Source organism: Procambarus clarkii, chromosome 50, assembly GCF_040958095.1.
Source record: "Procambarus clarkii isolate CNS0578487 chromosome 50, FALCON_Pclarkii_2.0, whole genome shotgun sequence".
Taxonomy (NCBI): domain Eukaryota; kingdom Metazoa; phylum Arthropoda; class Malacostraca; order Decapoda; family Cambaridae; genus Procambarus; species Procambarus clarkii.
The window spans coordinates 11238837-11257508 of record NC_091199.1 but is presented as its reverse complement, the minus strand read 5'-3'; the positions used below and the strand labels follow the sequence as shown (position 1 = coordinate 11257508).

The 18672-nt window shown below is 44.4% G+C and overlaps 2 protein-coding genes across 8 annotated transcripts in view; one reads left to right on the top strand and one right to left on the bottom strand.

Moving 5' to 3' along the window:
- The window catches only part of Cbp53E (Calbindin 53E), a 237925-nt gene that overhangs the window by 45505 nt on the left and 173748 nt on the right, over positions 1-18672 (bottom strand). For 5 of the 7 annotated variants that reach the window (XM_069303549.1, XM_069303547.1, XM_069303550.1 and 2 more), the window contains exons 3-5: positions 3656-3819; positions 2509-2594; positions 551-577 (exon numbers count right to left, since the gene is read on the bottom strand). In XM_069303549.1, the coding sequence (XP_069159650.1) occupies positions 551-577; positions 2509-2594; positions 3656-3818 (276 nt within the window). In that variant the 5' untranslated portion in view covers position 3819. The remainder of the gene's footprint in view (positions 1-550; positions 578-2508; positions 2595-3655; positions 3820-18672) is intronic. The other 2 variants (XM_069303551.1, XM_069303553.1) reach the window with 1 other exon arrangement.
- Positions 6794-18672, top strand: part of LOC123747931 (uncharacterized) — a 129140-nt gene continuing 117261 nt past the window's right edge. Inside the window, exons 1-2 of the mRNA XM_069303654.1 lie at positions 6794-6808; positions 12273-13505. Coding sequence (XP_069159755.1) covers positions 6794-6808; positions 12273-13505 — 1248 coding nt within the window. The remainder of the gene's footprint in view (positions 6809-12272; positions 13506-18672) is intronic.

Below are 18672 nucleotides of genomic sequence, written 5' to 3'. Positions count from 1 at the left end.
CCCCCCCCCTCCCCCTCGTTAAGGTCGCCTCATTCACAATGGTTAAGACTCGTAACAGCCCGACTCTTAAGAGCTTCTCACAAGAAGTTGAGATTTTAAGGAAACACAAGAACAAGTACAATTTACAAAAAAAAATCTGGCGTAATCTCCATTACGTTTACAGGACCGTAAATCTATAAAATATAATTTTAAAACTTTAAAAAAAATGGCAAAATTTACCAAAATTTACAGAAAAATTTAAGTTTTAATTTAGTTAAAAAAATATATGCAAAATTTCCATGCAATTTTGACACTACGGCACAACTGTCCACAAGAGAATTAGCCAATTTCATCCAAATTCCAACATTAATCCAAATCAAATATATAATAAAAAAAAAAACACCTAAGAGTAGGCTTAGGCTCGCGAGGGTGGGAATAGAAATTAATTTCCAAAATATCATTCAATATGCAAATGAGATCACATAGAAATCCCCTATGTGATAGGAGGAAGACTTTAAGTTATTACGGCCATAGGGGTGAGAGAAGCATGGGTTACTGTGGGATTCTTTACCATTCGTCTGTGTGGTGCGTCGGAGCCCTGAGGCGCGGGAGAAGAAAGTGCCACACGGATATAAGGTTCATTTTAGGCTTCAATAAATCACAAAGATGTTCAAGGTGGCTGTGATGGATGGTGAGTGCAGGGGTATGAGGGAGATGCTGGGGATGGTATGTGTGTAAGTATGAGAGATGGTGAGCTTGTGTTAGAGCTGGTGAGGTGAGGTACTGTGAGGTAAGGTGAGGTATTGTGAGGTAAAGGGAGGTATTGTGAGGTAAGGAAGGAAGTGTGAGGTAAGGGAGGATGTGCGATGTTCCTCTCCCTCACCTCTCACTTTATTCTCCCGCCGTTTACCCTCACATCCCCCTAGCTCTACCTAATCTTTACTCTAATCTCCTTGATATCCTTTCTTGTGTCTCTACACTCTCTATCCTCCCCTCCCACCTTCCTCTCTCTATCCTCCCTTCCCACCTTTATCTCTCAGTCCTCCCCCACCTCCCCTCCCCTCCTCACCTGGAGGGGAGACAGGAAGGAGACGAGACAGGTACATATATACAGGTACATATATACAGGTACATATAGACAGGTCCCAAAACCCACAATAAATCCTCCCAGCAGATCTCCTAGATAACTACTCCCGACGTCAATCATCCTTCCCATACGTGTTAATACATAAAAAAATGCAATGGTTTTACCTAAATGGATTTGTACGACCCAGAGCAACCCACCTAACCTATCAAGGCCTATACACACCAAACATCATTATCGCGGTGGTTTCATTTACGCTAATAAGTCGCATTTTGAACAGATTGGTCGATTCCGCTAAAAGTGTGAAAAGTATTAGGTGAAAGGAGGGGTTGACCTGAATCTGAGGTCATAATGAGGTCATCATGCTAAGATCTAGGAGGAGACTCATGTTAGGAACTGAGGGAAAGCTGATGATATGATCTGACATGAGAATCATGTTGGCATCCTAGGGAACGACATGAGAATCATGTTGGCATCCTTGGAAACGACATGAAAATCATGTCGGCATCCTAGGAAACGACATGAGAATCATGTCGGCATCCTAGGGAACGACATGAGAATCATGTTGGCATCCTAGGAAACGACATGAGAATCATGTCGGCTTCCTAGGGAACGACATGAGAATCATGTCGGCTTCCTAGGGAACGACATGAGAATCATGTCGGCATCCTAGGGAACGACATGAGAATCATGTCGGCTTCCTAGGGAACGACATGAGAATCATATCGGCATCCTAGGGAACGACATGAGAATCATGTCGGCATCCTGGGAAACGACATGAGAATCATGTCGGCATCCTAGGGAACGACATGAGAATCATGTCGGCATCCTAGGGAACGACATGAGAATCATGTCGGCATCCTAGGGAACGACATGAGAATCATGTCGGCATCCTAGGGAACGACATGAGAATCATGTCGGCATCCTAGGGAACGACATGAGAATCATGTCGGCATCCTAGGGAACGACATGAGAATCATGTCGGCATCCTAGGGAACGACATGAGAATCATGTCGGCATCCTAGGGAACGACATGAGAATCATGTCGGCATCCTAGGGAACGACATGAGAATCATGTCGGGATCCTAGGGAACGACATGAGAATCATGTCGGGATCCTAGGGAACGACATGTTAGTATCAAAGGCTCGTACCAACGTCAAGACAAAATAGTTATAGTTCATCGTGATTCAGTAATCAATGCCACTAAATCTAGAGGATAATTACATTTAATGGTATTTAAAACACTGAGTATGATTACAGAGGGTGGTATTTAGAACACTTAAGAATGACAGTGTAAGATGATATTTAGAACACTGAGAATAATCACAGAAAATGGAATTTAAAACAATAAGCATAAGTAAAAGCAGACATCTAGAAACCAATTTTGATAATTTGTATTTTGAGAGAGACAGACAGACAGACAGACAGACAGACAGACACGAACCTCTGGACCAGCATCGTTAGCGTTAACAGAGGAAACAAACTCCTTGAGAAAGCCATCCAGTTCAGAGCCCTCAATGTAGCCATTACCTGGGAAGAAATACCTACATTATATTCTCATTACTTATTTTACATATAAATAATGTACTGGAATAACTGAAATTGAGTTATAAGTGTACAATCATTTATAGTTGATTAATATAGATGACAGAATTAGTTGATTCAACTAACTTCAATTAACTTGAGTTTTATTATTTAGTTTAGATACCCACAGTTTTAAATTACCGAGTTAAGATTCCCAGAGGTCTTAAATACCGAGTTAAGATTCCCAGAGGTCTTAAATACTGAGTTAAGATTCCCAGAGGTCTTAAATACCGAGTTAAGATTCCCAGAGGTCTTAAATACTGAGTTAAGATTCCCAGAGGTCTTAAATACCGAGTTAAGATTCCCAGAGGTCTTAAATACTGAGTTAAGATTCCCAGAGGTCTTAAATACCGAGTTAAGATTCCTAGAGGTCCTAAATACTGAGTTAAGATTCCCAAAGGTCTTAAATACCGAGTTAAGATTCCCAGAGGTCTTAAATACTGAGTTAAGTTTCCCATGAAAATCTCCTTTAATTCAGTTGACTACTTTATTGTATCAAGTACAGGACTTCATTGTATCAACAACACCATAGAGAAACATTAACAATATATTTAACCCGCAGATAACATACTCATTATGAGACCTTCATCAAATATCTTCAAATCTCATGGAAATCATACACACTCGAATCGGTATACATAAAGTAAACTATACAATAAAGTATCCAGTAATACAAGTTGAGTAACGTTCATACAACTGTCACTATACCAACATTCCAGTAATGAGTATTGATACAGTACTGGAATGAAGCTGGAATGAATAAATTCTCTTATGTAATCTACTCAAACTATTTCTGAACTCTAATGACATAAATACATATTATAATATTAGTAATTGAATCAGAACCGTTCCAGAGCTTGTAAAAGATCCGGGACTATGTGTTTCCCCCTCCACCGGGGGATCGAACCCGGAACCTAAGGACTACGAATCCCGAGCGCTGTCTACTCAGCCGTCAGGCAGAAAAAGGAAAGACAAAGGAAAGACTTAAGAAAAGTTCCAGGACTCACCGTCGGCGTCGTAGTGGCTCCAGACTTCCATGAATTGGTTGGCGGTGAGTTTCTTGAGTTCCCGTGACTCATCATCCCTGAACTGGCGCATGAAGTTGTTGCACTTCTCCTGAGAATTCATCTTCCTTTGGTAGGCGGTGAGTCCGTCAGAGCCAACTGCCATACTGTGGAGAGGAAACATTCATCACTCATGCGTCTCTGAACGGTAGGGACTCATCAATCATGCGTCTCTGAGGAGCTGGACTCATCACTCATGCGTGTGTGTATGTATATACACACATATACACAGCCCAAGTGACTACACAAGCTAACAACACATAGCTACTATGATCTTAACAAACACGTAAGACAGTGGCTTAATTGGTTCTCAGAACACCTGGCGTGATAATACACTCATACAGGTAGTATACCTGATCTTAATGATGCTTATAAACAGGTGTCTCAACAGGTATAACACCTGCGTGAGGCCCCAACACGCCATCTGGGGGGTTGAATAATCAACCCTGAGGCGCACCCACCAACCCCCAATTCATCCCCCCCAACAGTCAACAATTCCACAGGAGGTGGTACGATGGTTAGCTGTAAATAGCCCAGAATGATTGACATGTTCCGTGACCCGGGCAAGAGGTCAGGTCAGCGTGTGAAGGCTGAGCAAACAAACATGATCGTGTCAAAAGAGATTTGAGGATTAAAAAGATATTCGACTCTAAAATGGCATGACAGGGGGGATGGTGAGGAGATTGAAAGGTAAACAGAGCATGTTAGAGCTTGATGGGTGGGGGAAGGGAGGGGGATCACCCCATCCCAGAGCGAGAGAGAGAGAGAGAGAGAGAGAGAGAGAGAGAGAGAGAGAGAGAGAGAGAGAGAGAGAGAGAGAGAGAGAGAGAGAGACAGACAGAAAGAGAGAGAGAGAGTGAGTCTTCGATCTCCCTGTCTGTCGGAATGCAATTAAACTCTCTTATTTGTCTCTGGAATATTGTGGTAGGAAGCATTGTGTATTAAATCCTGTTGTTTGTTTTCCGTTTGTGATTGAATTCTTCTCGTTTATATATATATTCTGAAACGTTGATCAAGATGTTCATTTGTGATTGTAGCCCAATGTGATAAGTGGTTTACTCTGTGTTCTGGGAAGGCGAAGGGGACGTAGGTGAGCAAGACTTGTGTTTTGTTAACTCTCTTCCTCTCTCTCTCTCTCTCTCTCTCTCTCTCTCTCTCTCTCTCTCTCTCTCTCTCTCTCTCTCTCTCTCTCTCTCTCTCTCTCTCTCTCTCTCTTTCTCTCTCTCTTTTTCTCTCTCTCTCTCTCTCTCTCTCTCTCTCTCTCTCTCTCTCTCTCTCTCTGTCTCTCTCTCTCTCTCTCTCTCTCTCTCTCTCTCTCTCTCTCTCTCTGTCTCTCTCTCTCTCTGTACACCGAATGTGTTGACCTCTACACCTGCTACTTGTCAAGGCGCCATAACAAATGTCACAGCTGTTGCCTCTCATCACTGTGACACTAAATCAACAGGTGTCAAGGCCACATTATCCACACACAAACATGTGTCAAAGCAAAGCTGTGTCCACACACAAACATGTATCAAAGCTAAGCTGTGTCCACACACAAACATGTATCAAAGCTAAGCTGTGTCCACACACAAACATGTGTCAAAGCTAAGCTGTGTCCACACACAAACATGTGTCAAAGCTACAAATTATTGTTTTAGAGTACCGAAAATGTATTAAACAAATGTCACGTTTCATCTCGAGTCTATTATGCTTTCAGACCAAATAATATAATTTCGTTATATTCTTTCAAGTAAATATCACCAAATATTGTGTAAATATATATATAATATACAAAGGTGGTAGGAGAAGATAATATTAGTGTTCAGTGAGAAACTACAAGGTCTTCTCTGAATACTGTTTATTTTCTTCTCCAAGGCTATGGGTCCCCATATTAGCACCGGAGGTGGTACCCTCATAATATTCAAATGTTTACAAAATGTAATATGTCCGCGTAATATGTACTGTCTGCCCCTCTTCCATGGGGGCAGACAGTTGGTGTGTGGGACTACGTCCAGCCCAACTACTTGGGCTGGACGGTAGAGCGACGGTCTCGCTTCATGCAGGTCGGCGTTCAATCCCCGATTGAACGGGGAGAGTGGTCCCCGTGCCCATCCATCTAAGTGGTTGGGCACTATTCCTTCCCCCAGTCCCATTCCAAATCTTTATCTTGACCCCTTCCACGTGCTAAATAGTCGTAATGGCTTGGCGCTTTTTCCTGATAATTCTCTCCCTCCCTCTTCCAGGGGTATATAGTGATGCCATCTGGGTGAAGTGCTGGGTCATCCGGGTTTTGGTCTCCTAGGATGCGAGGTTCTCTCTCCGCTGGGCACTGAGCTGAGGCAAGGCTCCTCTTGATGATGTCATTGACCTCGTTGTGTCTTGCATCTTGGGTCTTGCATCTTGCAACCCTTGGATCTTTTGCAGTGCAACCCATGCAGTCCGTATTGGTCTGCTTCCACCCTGTTGCAAATACACTTGTATTCATTGTGAATTGGGGCACCAAGGCAGAGGGCCGCTGCTACACGTAGGGATTCTGGATATAGACGCGTGCCTGTTACTGACATGGGCACTGCCAGAAGGAAGTCCCCTGCATGGGGGGCACGTACTGCTCTGAGGCGAGTTTTCTCCTTGTCTGATGTTGCGGCGCTGAGCATGGCATCAACTGTTCTTTCCACTGGCGGGTGGTCCCAGTTTGACTATGTGTTTTTTATTGGACTTATGACGGGTGCTGGGGCTGCAAGAGCATCCCACTGATTTAAACATTCAGTGAAAGCAGGATCGTGTATTCCTGCTGAATCCCTCAGAGGTTCTAATAGGATATCTCTTATGAGGTCTTGCGATGCACAAGAGGAAAGGAAGACTGGTAGAGCAATCTGGGAGGCTGTGCGGACACCAAGACCCCCGAGTCTTACAGAGATGGTTGCTTGCTCCCATTAAGAGTCGTCCAACGGAAGGTTCAGGACATTTTCCTAGCATGAACCTCAGAAGTGTGTCATACTTACTTAATTTGCGTCTGGTGTAGGATGGAGAACACCTCAGAAAATAAGTTAACTTAGGGGGAGAGAGAGATAGACATCTTGTGAGGAGGAAGAGAGCATCATGGGCATCGATCTCGTCAGTCATGTCCAGCATTTTTCCTTGGATCAGTGATTTTTGCCTCCAGGGCCATGTCGATTGCTTGCGGGCCAATGGGGGCCCCCAGGAGGATGCCGTCAGGGGACTCGGCAACGAGAATGTCTGGAAGAACAGTTTTTATGTGGCCGGTGATGTCTGGGTTGCGGGAGACTATTTCACATTTGGATGCATTGAGAATGAGGCCCAAAGCTGCTCCCTGCTCCTGGATTTTCCATATATCCTCCAAAATGGTATCCGGGGTTCCAGCGAGAGTGCCATCATCCAGGTACCAGATGTTTAGCTCGCTTGTCACACTATCAGTGACCTCTTTGATAGCTAAGTAGAAAAGGAGAGGGGCTAAGGGATCACCTTGTTGGACACCTTTATATCAGTCTGTTTCATGTCGCCACTGTAGCATGATTGGATGAATGGGTACAGAGGAAGGTAATGGTTATATATATATATATATATATATATATATATATATATATATATATATATATATATATATATATATATATATATATATATATATATACTAATTTAATGCTACTTTTTGTGTATTAGTTTTAATTTATTAGCAGAAGTTTTCTACGTAGGTGTAGATAAGAAAATAGCAGCCGTCCCAGGCCTCGGGGCCTCCCAGAACCATCCCAACATTCAATATTAGTGTATTATCGTACACACTCAACATCTCTGCAACATCTTCCTTACCACCGTCATGATCACAAATTAAAATTTTCAATATATATAAAATCATAAGATCATGATCTTCACTACACACAAACATCACTACACAACTGGAGTATGCCCAGTCTAAGTTTTTCAAAATATACGAATTTCTTCGTGGCTAACGCACCATTAAACAAAATTTCGGGTTCAGGCTGGGACCCTAAGGCCTAAAAAAAAAAGTTTTTCTGGGTTTTCAAAGCTCCGGTAATCAGAGCTTATAGACCCAAGGTTATATTTTATCTAGAGCCTATAGCTTTACCTGGTTGATGGGGTTCTGGTAGTTCTTCTACTCCCCAAGCCCGGCCCGAGGCCAGGCTTGACTTGTGAGAGTTTGGTCCACCAGGCTGTTGCTTGGAGCGCCCCGCAGGCCCACATACCCACCACAACCCTGAACCTTCCCCTTATCAGTCTCTAATACTTTTATGTTTTTACCTAAGATCTGCTCAGTGGTTTCTTTATGCATACCGGACAAACAGACACGTTGAGAGGCGGGACCAAAGAGCCGAAGCTCAACCCTCGCAAGCATAACTAGGTGAGTACATGGACAGACAGACAGACACGAACAACGATATCGACAGATATACAGACCTATCCTCTTAGAGAATGACCTGTTGTCATTTATCCCCCTCGTTCATTGCCCTCGTTAAGGTGAATCCAATATCAGCTATTCCCTTTTCACTAAGGAGTGTAACATATCGCTGAACGGCCGCCGCTCTCTACAAACCTCAACATAACTCCTGTAATAGTTGTTATGACTCAATTATATTAATGGAGTAAATAACTATTAGCAACAAGTACGGTGTTTGTCAGCAAGTGTTCACTGGTGACTTATTGCTGAGCGTTGCAAAGGTGGCAGCAGTGATTATTGCAGAGCGTTGCAGTGGTAGCAGTGATTATTGCAGAGCGTTGCAGTGGTAGCAGTGATTATTGTAGAGCGTTGCAGTGGTAGCAGTGATTATTGTAGAGCGTTGCAGTGGTAGCAGTGATTATTGTAGAGCGTTGCAGTGGTAGCAGTGATTATTGTAGAGCGTTGCAGTGGTAGCAGTGATTATTGTAGAGTGTTGCAGTGGTAGCAGTGATTATTGTAGAGCGTTGCAGTGGTAGCAGTGATTATTGTAGAGCGTTGCAGTGGTAGCAGTGATTATTGTAGAGCGTTGCAGTGGTAGCAGTGATTATTGCAGAGCGTTGCAGTGGTAGCAGTGATTATTGTAGAGCGTTGCAGTGGTAGCAGTGATTATTGTAGAGCGTTGCAGTGGTAGCAGTGATTATTGTAGAGCGTTGCAGTGGTAGCAGTGATTATTGTAGAGTGTTGCAGTGGTAGCAGTGATTATTGTAGAGCGTTGCAGTGGTAGCAGTGATTATTGTAGAGCGTTGCAGTGGTAGCAGTGATTATTGTAGAGCGTTGCAGTGGTAGCAGTGATTATTGCAGAGCGTTGCAGTGGTAGCAGTGATTATTGTAGAGCGTTGCAGTGGTAGCAGTGATTATTGTAGAGCGTTGCAGTGGTAGCAGTGATTATTGTAGAGCGTTGCAGTGGTAGCAGTGATTATTGTAGAGCGTTGCAGTGGTAGCAGTGATTATTGTAGAGCGTTGCAGTGGTAGCAGTGATTATTGTAGAGCGTTGCAGTGGTAGCAGTGATTATTGTAGAGCGTTGCAGTGGTAGCAGTGATTATTGTAGAGCGTTGCAGTGGTAGCAGTGATTATTGTAGAGCGTTGCAGTGGTAGCAGTGATTATTGTAGAGCGTTGCAGTGGTAGCAGTGATTATTGTAGAGCGTTGCAGTGGTAGCAGTGATTATTGTAGAGCGTTGCAGTGGTAGCAGTGATTATTGTAGAGCGTTGCAGTGGTAGCAGTGATTATTGTAGAGCGTTGCAAAGGTGGCAGCAGTGATTATTGTAGAGCGTTGCAGTGGTAGCAGTGATTATTGCAGAGCGTTGCAGTGGTAGCAGTGATTATTGTAGAGCGTTGCAGTGGTAGCAGTGATTATTGTAGAACGTTGCAGTGGTAGCAGTGATTATTGCAGAGCGTTGCAGTGGTAGCAGTGATTATTGTAGAGCGTTGCAGTGGTAGCAGTGATTATTGTAGAGCGTTGCAGTGGTAGCAGTGATTATTGCAGAGCGTTGCAGTGGTAGCAGTGATTATTGTAGAGCGTTGCAGTGGTAGCAGTGATTATTGTAGAGCGTTGCAGTGGTAGCAGTGATTATTGCAGAGCGTTGCAGTGGTAGCAGTGATTATTGTAGAGCGTTGCAGTGGTAGCAGTGATTATTGTAGAACGTTGCAGTGGTAGCAGTGATTATTGCAGAGCGTTGCAGTGGTAGCAGTGATTATTGTAGAGTGTTGCAGTGGTAGCAGTGATTATTGTAGAGCGTTGCAGTGGTAGCAGTGATTATTGTAGAGCGTTGCAGTGGTAGCAGTGATTATTGTAGAGTGTTGCAGTGGTAGCAGTGATTATTGTAGTGTTGCAGTGGTAGCAGTGATTATTGTAGAGTGTTGCAGTGGTAGCAGTGATTATTGTAGAGCGTTGCAGTGGTAGCAGTGATTATTGTAGAGTGTTGCAGTGGTAGCAGTGATTATTGTAGAGCGTTGCAGTGGTAGCAGTGATTATTGTAGAGTGTTGCAGTGGTAGCAGTGATTATTGTAGAGTGTTGCAGTGGTAGCAGTGATTATTGTAGAGCGTTGCAGTGGTAGCAGTGATTATTGTAGAGCGTTGCAGTGGTAGCAGTGATTATTGTAGAGTGTTGCAGTGGTAGCAGTGATTATTTTAGAGTGTTGCAGTGGTAGCAGTGATTATTGTAGAGCGTTGCAGTGGTAGCAGTGATTATTGTAGAGTGTTGCAGTGGTAGCAGTGATTATTGTAGAGTTGCACTCCTGTCATCTGTGTCCTGGACCCAGGAGGCAGCTGTGACAAGGGTAATATTGACAAAGATTGCAAGGCTGTTTCCTCAACACGTCTGGCACATGTGAATTGCCTTTTGGCAAGCCATTACGGCTATGTAGCACTGGGAAGGAGTCAGGATAAGGATTAAGGATGGGACGGGGGGAAAGGAATGGTGCCCAAACACTCGTGGACGGTCGGGGAATTGAACGCCGACCTGCACGAAGCGAGACCGTCGCTCTACCATCCAGTCCAAGAGTGGAAAGAGAGGGAATGTTCACAATACCAAAGAAATTAAGAGGGTACGGATGGAATCTTGAGACACATCCACACTAATTCAGAATGAATCACTACACAAGAACTGAGACAAACTCGGCTGACCAGTCCCAGAACTGAGAGGTATGAGCTACGAGGAAAGGCTAAGGGAGCTAAACCTCACGTCCCAAGAAGACAGAAGAGTAAGGGGAGACATGATAACCACCTACAAAATTCTCAGTAGAATTGACAGGGTTGTCAAAGACAAAATCTTCAACACGGGTGGGACACGAACAAGGGGACACAGGTGGAAACTTGAGTACCCAAATGAACCACAGAGACGTTAGAAAGAATGTTTTCAGTGTCAGAGTAGTTAACAAATGGAATGTCTGAGCCACATAGATAAAAAGGTACTTTTAGCGTAAAAAATAAATAAATAAGAAAAATAAAAAAACTGAACGAAGCGATGGTAATAACGAAGTCCATTCGTTGTTGCTGTTAAAGATTCGTTACCTGGAACAAAAAGTTCCAAGTAGCACGGGCTATGGTGAGCCCGTATGAAGTCCATTCATAGCACCAAAGGCAGATTTGATCGTAAGAGAAATCGAGAATCGTTTTAAAAAAAGTCATGATTCTGCCATTCCGCATTTTGATCCGGAAAGTGCATGTAAAAGCCAAAAATAATTCAGACACACATATAACAGCCCTCCGTCTAATCACTCACCCCCCCCCCCAATCCCCTACAGATTGGGCAACAATTCCCATCATGGCGGGGAACTTTGCTATTTTGCCCCCTCTGTTTGCTAGGGGTTTTCTCCGCGGTGAGCCAGGGAAAAGTGTTTGGTCATTAGCACTTCCTGTATGAACTACCCTTTTTCTAGGGTGATTAGGGGAATTTGAACTTTGGCAATTGACTTGTTTTTCTTGCAGTTCTCTGTTCCTCTGCAGTTTATAATTGGGCAGTTCAAAAATAGTCTGAAAACTTGATTTTTAGGGAAGGCAAAATTGTTAATGCCCAATTGCTGCCTCAACCCATCGAGTTTAGGTAATTTGCTGGTTCAGCCCCCACTGAGTTTGGCTACTTCCTCGCCCAACCCAACCCCACGAAACAGGCTATCTTGAGAGGTTATCTTGAGATGATTTCGGGGCTTTAGTGTCCCCGCGGCCCGGTCCTCGACCAGGCCTCCATCCCCAGGAAGCAGCCCGTGACAGCTGACTACCACCCAGGTACCTATTTTACTGCTGGGTAACAGGGGCATAGGGTGAAAGAAACTCTACCCATTGTTAGGAAAAGGAACACACACTATTCCTCTGCCAGCCACTAACCTAACCTAGGGAGCCGGTGGCTGAGCGGACAGATCACTGGACGCGTGATCCTGTGATCCCGGGTTCTATCCCGGGCGCCGGCGAGAAACAATGGGCAGAGTTTCTTTTACCCTGATGCACCTGTTACCTAGCAGTAAATCAGTAAATAGGTACCTGGGAGTTAGTCAGTTGTCACTCGCAGCTTCCTAGGGGTGGAGGCCTGGTCGAGGACCGGGCCACGGGGAAACTAAGCCCCGAAATCTTCTCAAGATAACCAGACTCGGCCATATTGGTGCCAGCCCCGGGGGCCATATTGGTGCCAGCCCCGGGGGCCATATTGGTGCCAACCCCGGGGCCATATTGGTGCCAGCCCCGGGGGCCATATTGGTGCCAGCCCCGGGGGCCATATTGGTGCCAACCCCGGGGCCATATTGGTGCCAGCCCCCGGGGCCATATTGGTGCCAACCCCCGGGGCCATATTGGTGCCAGCCCCCGGGGGCCATATTGGTGCCAGCCCCCGGGGCCATATTGGTGCCAACCCCCGGGGCCATATTGGTGCCAGCCCCCGGGGGCCATATTGGTGCCAGCCCCCGGGGGCCATATTGGTGCCAACCCCCGGGGGCCATATTAGTGCCAGCCCCCGGGGCCATATTGGTGCCAACCCCCGGGGGCCATATTGGTGCCAGCCCCGGGGGCCATATTGGTGCCAGCACCCGGGCCATATTGGTGCCAGCCCCCGGACCATATTGGTGCCAGCCCCCGGGGCCATATTGGTGCCAACCCCGGACCATATTGGTACCAACCCCCGGGGCCATATTGGTGCCAGCCCCCGGGGCCATATTGGTGCCAACCCCCGGGGGCCATATTGGTGCCAGCCCCGGGGGCCATATTGGTGCCAGCCCCCGGGGCCATATTGGTGCCAACCCCCGGGGGCCATATTGGTGCCAGCCCCGGGGGCCATATTGGTGCCAGCACCCGGGCCATATTGGTGCCAGCCCCCGGACCATATTGGTGCCAGCCCCCGGGGCCATATTGGTGCCAGCCCCGGGCCATATTGGTACCAACCCCCGGGGCCATATTGGTGCCAGCCCCCGGGGGCCATATTGGTGCCAACCCCCGGGGGCCATATTGGTGCCAGCCCCGGGGGCCATATTGGTGCCAGCCCCCGGGTCATATTGGTGCCAGCCCCGGGCCATATTGGTACCAACCCCCGGGGCCATATTGGTGCCAGCCCCCGGGGGCCATATTGGTGCCAGCCCCGGGGGCCATATTGGTGCCAGCCCCCGGGCCATATTGGTGCCAGCCTCGGGCCATATTGGTACCAACCCCCGGGGCCATATTGGTGCCAGCCCCCGGGGGCCATATTGGTGCCAACCCCCGGGGGCCATATTGGTGCCAGCCCCGGGCCATATTGGTGCCAACCCCCGGGGGCCATATTGGTACCAACCCCCGGGGGCCATATTGGTGCCAGCACAAGTAGTGACCACACTCCCAACACACGCTTCGCTCAAAAGCTTGGCAGTATTGATCTAGTGTGTTAAAGGAGAACACACTACCTTGGGGAAGTGTGGTAACCACCCCCCACCATCACCCCCTCCCCATTAACGACCCTCCTTACCCATTACCCCCCCCTCCTTAACTACCCTCACAAACCCCCTTAAACACACACACTCCATACAAGCCGGAGTGTTTAAAGAACACATATTTACTCTGGCTGACTCACCCCTCACACGTGTCTCAACCTACAAGCGTTCTGTCAAGAGGATTTTCCTCACCATTTCTCACTATTTCTCACCATTTCTCACTATTTCTATCACTATTTCTCACTATTTCTATAACTATTTCTCACTATTTCTCACTATTTCTCACTATTTCTGTCACTATTTCTCACTATTTCTATCACCATTTCTCATTATTTCTATCACTATTTCTCACCATTTCTCATTATTTCTCACTATTTCTATCACCATTTCTCACTATTTCTATCACTATTTCTCACCATTTCTCACTATTTCTATCACCATTTCTCACTATTTCTATCACTATTTCTCACCATTTCTCACTATTTCTATCACTATTTCTTACTATTTCTATCACTATTTCTCACCATTTCTTACTATTTCTACCACTATTTCTCACCATTTCTCACTATTTCTATCACCATTTCTCACTATTTATATCACTATTTCTCACTATTTCTATCACTATTTCTCACCATTTCTCACTATTTCTCACCATCTTTGTCTCTCAGTAAATGCTAGATTAAACCGGTTGGCGACAGATATTTCTCAATGATTGCTTTCTCAAACACGGGCTTCACGGTTTTTGAAACTGCGGTGAATTTAATTATGTTTTTTTTTTGCCTTTCTTTGTACTGACTTGTTAGTGAAGGTAGTTCGGTGGTTCGTTAAGCACCGAAGGGCCATTGTGAGGAGACAAGATAACTGCTTGTTAGTGTTGTCTTGACGGGGGGGGGGGGGGGAAAGGTGGGATGCATCTGTCTGTCTGTGTGTCTGAGGGGTGCTTCTGTCTGTACTCAACTAGGTGAGCTTGCGGGATTGAGCTCAGGCTCTGTTTGTGTTCTCGCTGAGATGAAGCTAAGAATAGATGTAGCAATAGATGTAGATTCTTTGCTCTAAGGATAGATGTAGCAGCCTAAATGTGTTCATGTAGATATCCTCATTTGGGGGGCGCTTGGATGGTTGGGTCTCAGCTCTTGGGCCCCGCCTCTAGAACCATTAATATTATAGTTCTCACTGCAAGATGTTGTTGCTCTTTGGTTGGTCATAACTTATTTAAATATTGATATATTGATCGAGGTCACGTTAGAATGAGAAATGTTGACCACTGAGAGTTAAGGGTCATTATACACACTTGTTTGTGGGAGTGTATTGCTCTCTCTCTCTCTCTCTCTCTCTCTCTCTCTCTCTCTCTCTCTCTCTCTCTCTCTCTCTCTCTCTCTCTCTCTCTCTCTCTCTCTCTCTCTCTCTTTCTCTCTTTCTCTCTTTCTCTCTTTCTCTCTTTCTCTCTCTCTCTCTCTCTCTCTCTCTCTCTCTCTCTCTCTCTCTCTCTCTCTCTCTCTCTCTCTCTCTCTCTCTCTCTCTCTCTCTCTCTCTCTCTCTCTCTCTCTCTCTCTCTCTCTCTCTCTCTCTCTCTCTCTCTCTCTCTCTCTCTCTCTCTCTCTCTCTCCAGCTTTCTTTTGAGAATGAATCTCAAGATATTTTGGAGTCTATTTAGTATCTAAGCTTCAACCTTTACACACACACACAGAGCCGGCGGGGCCTGACGGCTGAGCGGACAGCGCTCGGTATTCGTAACCCCAGGGTCCGGGGATCGGTCCCCGGCGATGGCGGAAACAAATGTGCAGAGTTTCTTTCACCCTGATGTCCTATTCACCTAGCAGTAAATAGGCACCTGGGAGTTAGGCTACTGCTTCCTGTGTGTGTGCGTGTGTGTGTGTGTGTGTGTGTGTGTGTGTGTGTGTGTGTGTGTGTGTGTGTATGTGTGTGTGTGTGTGTGTGTGTGTGTGTGTGTGTGTGTGTGTGTGTGTGTGTGTGTGTGTGTGTGTGTGTGTGTGTGTGTGGAAAAAAATCAGTTGATTGATTGAAAGTTGAAAAGCGGGCCGAAAGAGTCAGAGCTCAACCCCCCGCAAACACAACTAGGTAAATTCAACTAGGTGAATACAACTAGGTGAATACAACTAGGTGAATACAACTAGGTGAATACAACTAGGTGAATACAACTAGTTGAATACAACTAGGTGAATACAACTAGGTGAATACAACTAGGTGAATACAACTAGGTGAATACAATGTGTATCGTAAAAATATTGTTGTTGAAGCCTCACCATGCTTGTAACATCCCTCGCATTGTTTGCAACAAGATCTACTGTGATCAAACAGGCAAACACAGCTAACACTGTTTAACATTGTACATTGCACCTTTCCACTCACCCTATGTATCTGTTCACCCAGGACACCTGTCCCGAGAGGATCCAGTCCTGATATAAGAGGATTGGATCCTTGATAGGCAGCTTTCTGGACCAAAGATCACAAAATCTATCAATTACGGGCTATTCATGCCCATGCCACCTCTTGGGTGGCTTAATCTTCCTCAATCAATCAATCAGAAGCAGCCGTGTTAGTCGGTAAGATGTAAGTCTCGTTCTAACTACACACTCAGACCTCGACAAAGCACTCAGGAGAGTGTGAAAATCTGTATGTAAATCTTTACATAAAATGTACAAATACATAAGTGAAAGTTTTTATCCTAAATCATGATTACAAACGATAAAATCGTTAAAACCGTTAACATTAGTTATCGCCATTCAAATGATAAAACTGTTAAAATAGTTTAAAAACTGTTAAAACCATTTAAAACGATAAAAACCGTTAAAATTCGTTATAACCGTTAAGAATGGCTATAACCGTTACCATTCTTTACAACCGGGAAAACCGTTAAAACCGTTAAAACCGTTAAAGTATTATAAGAGGTTTGAACATAAAATTTTATACCCTCCCAATTTGTATTACCAACACACTGACCAACCGTCCTCCGGGGGGCCATTTAATCTTTGGGGGCGCTTAGTCCTGGGGGAAATTGGGAGAGAGAGTCGTTAGAGTGATAGTTAACGCATTGTGGGGGTCGTTTACCCCTGCCTGCTTAGCATGTAATTGATAGTTTAGAACGTCGTTTGGATGTGAGAAAGGCGATTGCGCATGTCCTATAGTTCCTTCCTCTTCACTATAGACTGATTGTTTAGGTAATTTGATTGTTAAGACCTTTTGTTTGTTTGAACTGTTTGAATTTGTTTTATATAAGATGTGTTTGTCATCTTTGTCGTTTGTTGTTTTTGGTAATTCTCTTGTTGCTTGAGTTTGTCTTTAACCTGATTTTTTTTTGGTTAGGTTTCATGGTTTGTTAACAGCGTTACTACCTAACAACAGGTGTTAGTATGGTTAGTTAAGAGCGTTACTACCTAACAACAGGTGTTAGTATGGTTAGTTAACAGCGTTACTACCAAACAACAGGTGATGGTATAGTTAAGAGCGTTACTACCTAACAACAGGTGTTAGTATGGTTAGTTAAGAGCGTTACTACCTAACAACAGGTGATGGTATGGTTAAGAGCGTTACTACCTAACAACAGGTGTTAGTATGGTTAGTTAAGAGCGTTACTACCTAACAACAGGTGATGGTATGGTTAGTTAACAGCGTTACTACCAAACAACAGGTGTTGGTATGGTTAGTTAACAGCGTTACTACCTAACAACAGGTGATGGTATGGTTAGTTAACAGCGTTACTACCAAACAACAGGTGTTGGTATGGTTAGTTAAGAGCGTTACTACCTAACAACAGGTGTTAGTATGGTTAGTTAAGAGCGTTACTACCTAACAACAGGTGATGGTATAGTTAAGAGCGTTACTACCTAACAACAGGTGTTAGTATGGTTAGTTAAGAGCGTTACTACCTAACAACAGGTGATGGTATGGTTAGTTAACAGCGTTACTACCAAACAACAGGTGTTGGTATGGTTAGTTAACAGCGTTACTACCAAACAACAGGTGATGGTATGGTTAGTTAACAACGTTACTACCAAACAACAGGTGATGGTATGGTTAGTTAACAACGTTACTAACAAACAACAGGTGATGGTATCGTTAGTTAACAGCGTTACTACCAAACAACAGGTGATGGTATGGTTAGTTAACAGCGTTACTACCAAACAACAGGTGATGGTATGGTTAGTTAACAACGTTACTAACAAACAACAGGTGATGGTATCGTTAGTTAACAACGTTACTAACAAACAACAGGTGATGGTATGGTTAGTTAACAGCGTTACTAACAAACAACAGGTGATGGTATGGTTAGTTAACAACGTTACTACCAAACAACAGGTGATGGTATCGTTAGTTAACAACGTTACTAACAAACAACAGGTGATGGTATGGTTAGTTAACAGCGTTACTACCAAACAACAGGTGATGGTATCGTTAGTTAACAACGTTACTAACAAACAACAGAGGCAAACAAAGGAGTTTTACTGGCAATGAATAATAGAGGAACATTCTGACAGCAAGAGCACTCTGTTATTGATCATTGCAGTGATCAATACAGCTGTGTTGACCCCATATGTGTAGGCACTGGCAGGTGTAGTGAGGCGAGACCGGTGCCTACCTAGGCGTACTCACCTATCAATACCTACGGAGATGTGAGCTCTAGCTCCTTGCCCCCCGCCTGTTAGCCAATTTGTACCGGCTGAGTGGGATTTTAATCTTCACAGCGTTTGAATTTGAATTTGAATTCTAAGTTCGAGTCTCTTGCAGGGGTGGAGTCCTTTGTGTATTTACCTATGACGTGTGAGTTTAAGCAAGTATACGTGTGTATATATATATATATATATATATATATATATATATATATATATATATATATATATATATATATATATATATATATATATATATATTTCAGTTACAATTTAGCCACTGTCCTGCCAAACAATATACTTGGAACAATATACATGGAATAATATATATGGAATAATATACATGGAACAATATACATGAAACAATATACATGGAACAGATACATAACACCTAACACCAAGAGGACATAGATACATTTAAAGAATATTTTATAAGTTAATATTGAGAGAGAGAGCGAGAGAGAGAGAGAGCGAGAGAGAGAGAGAGA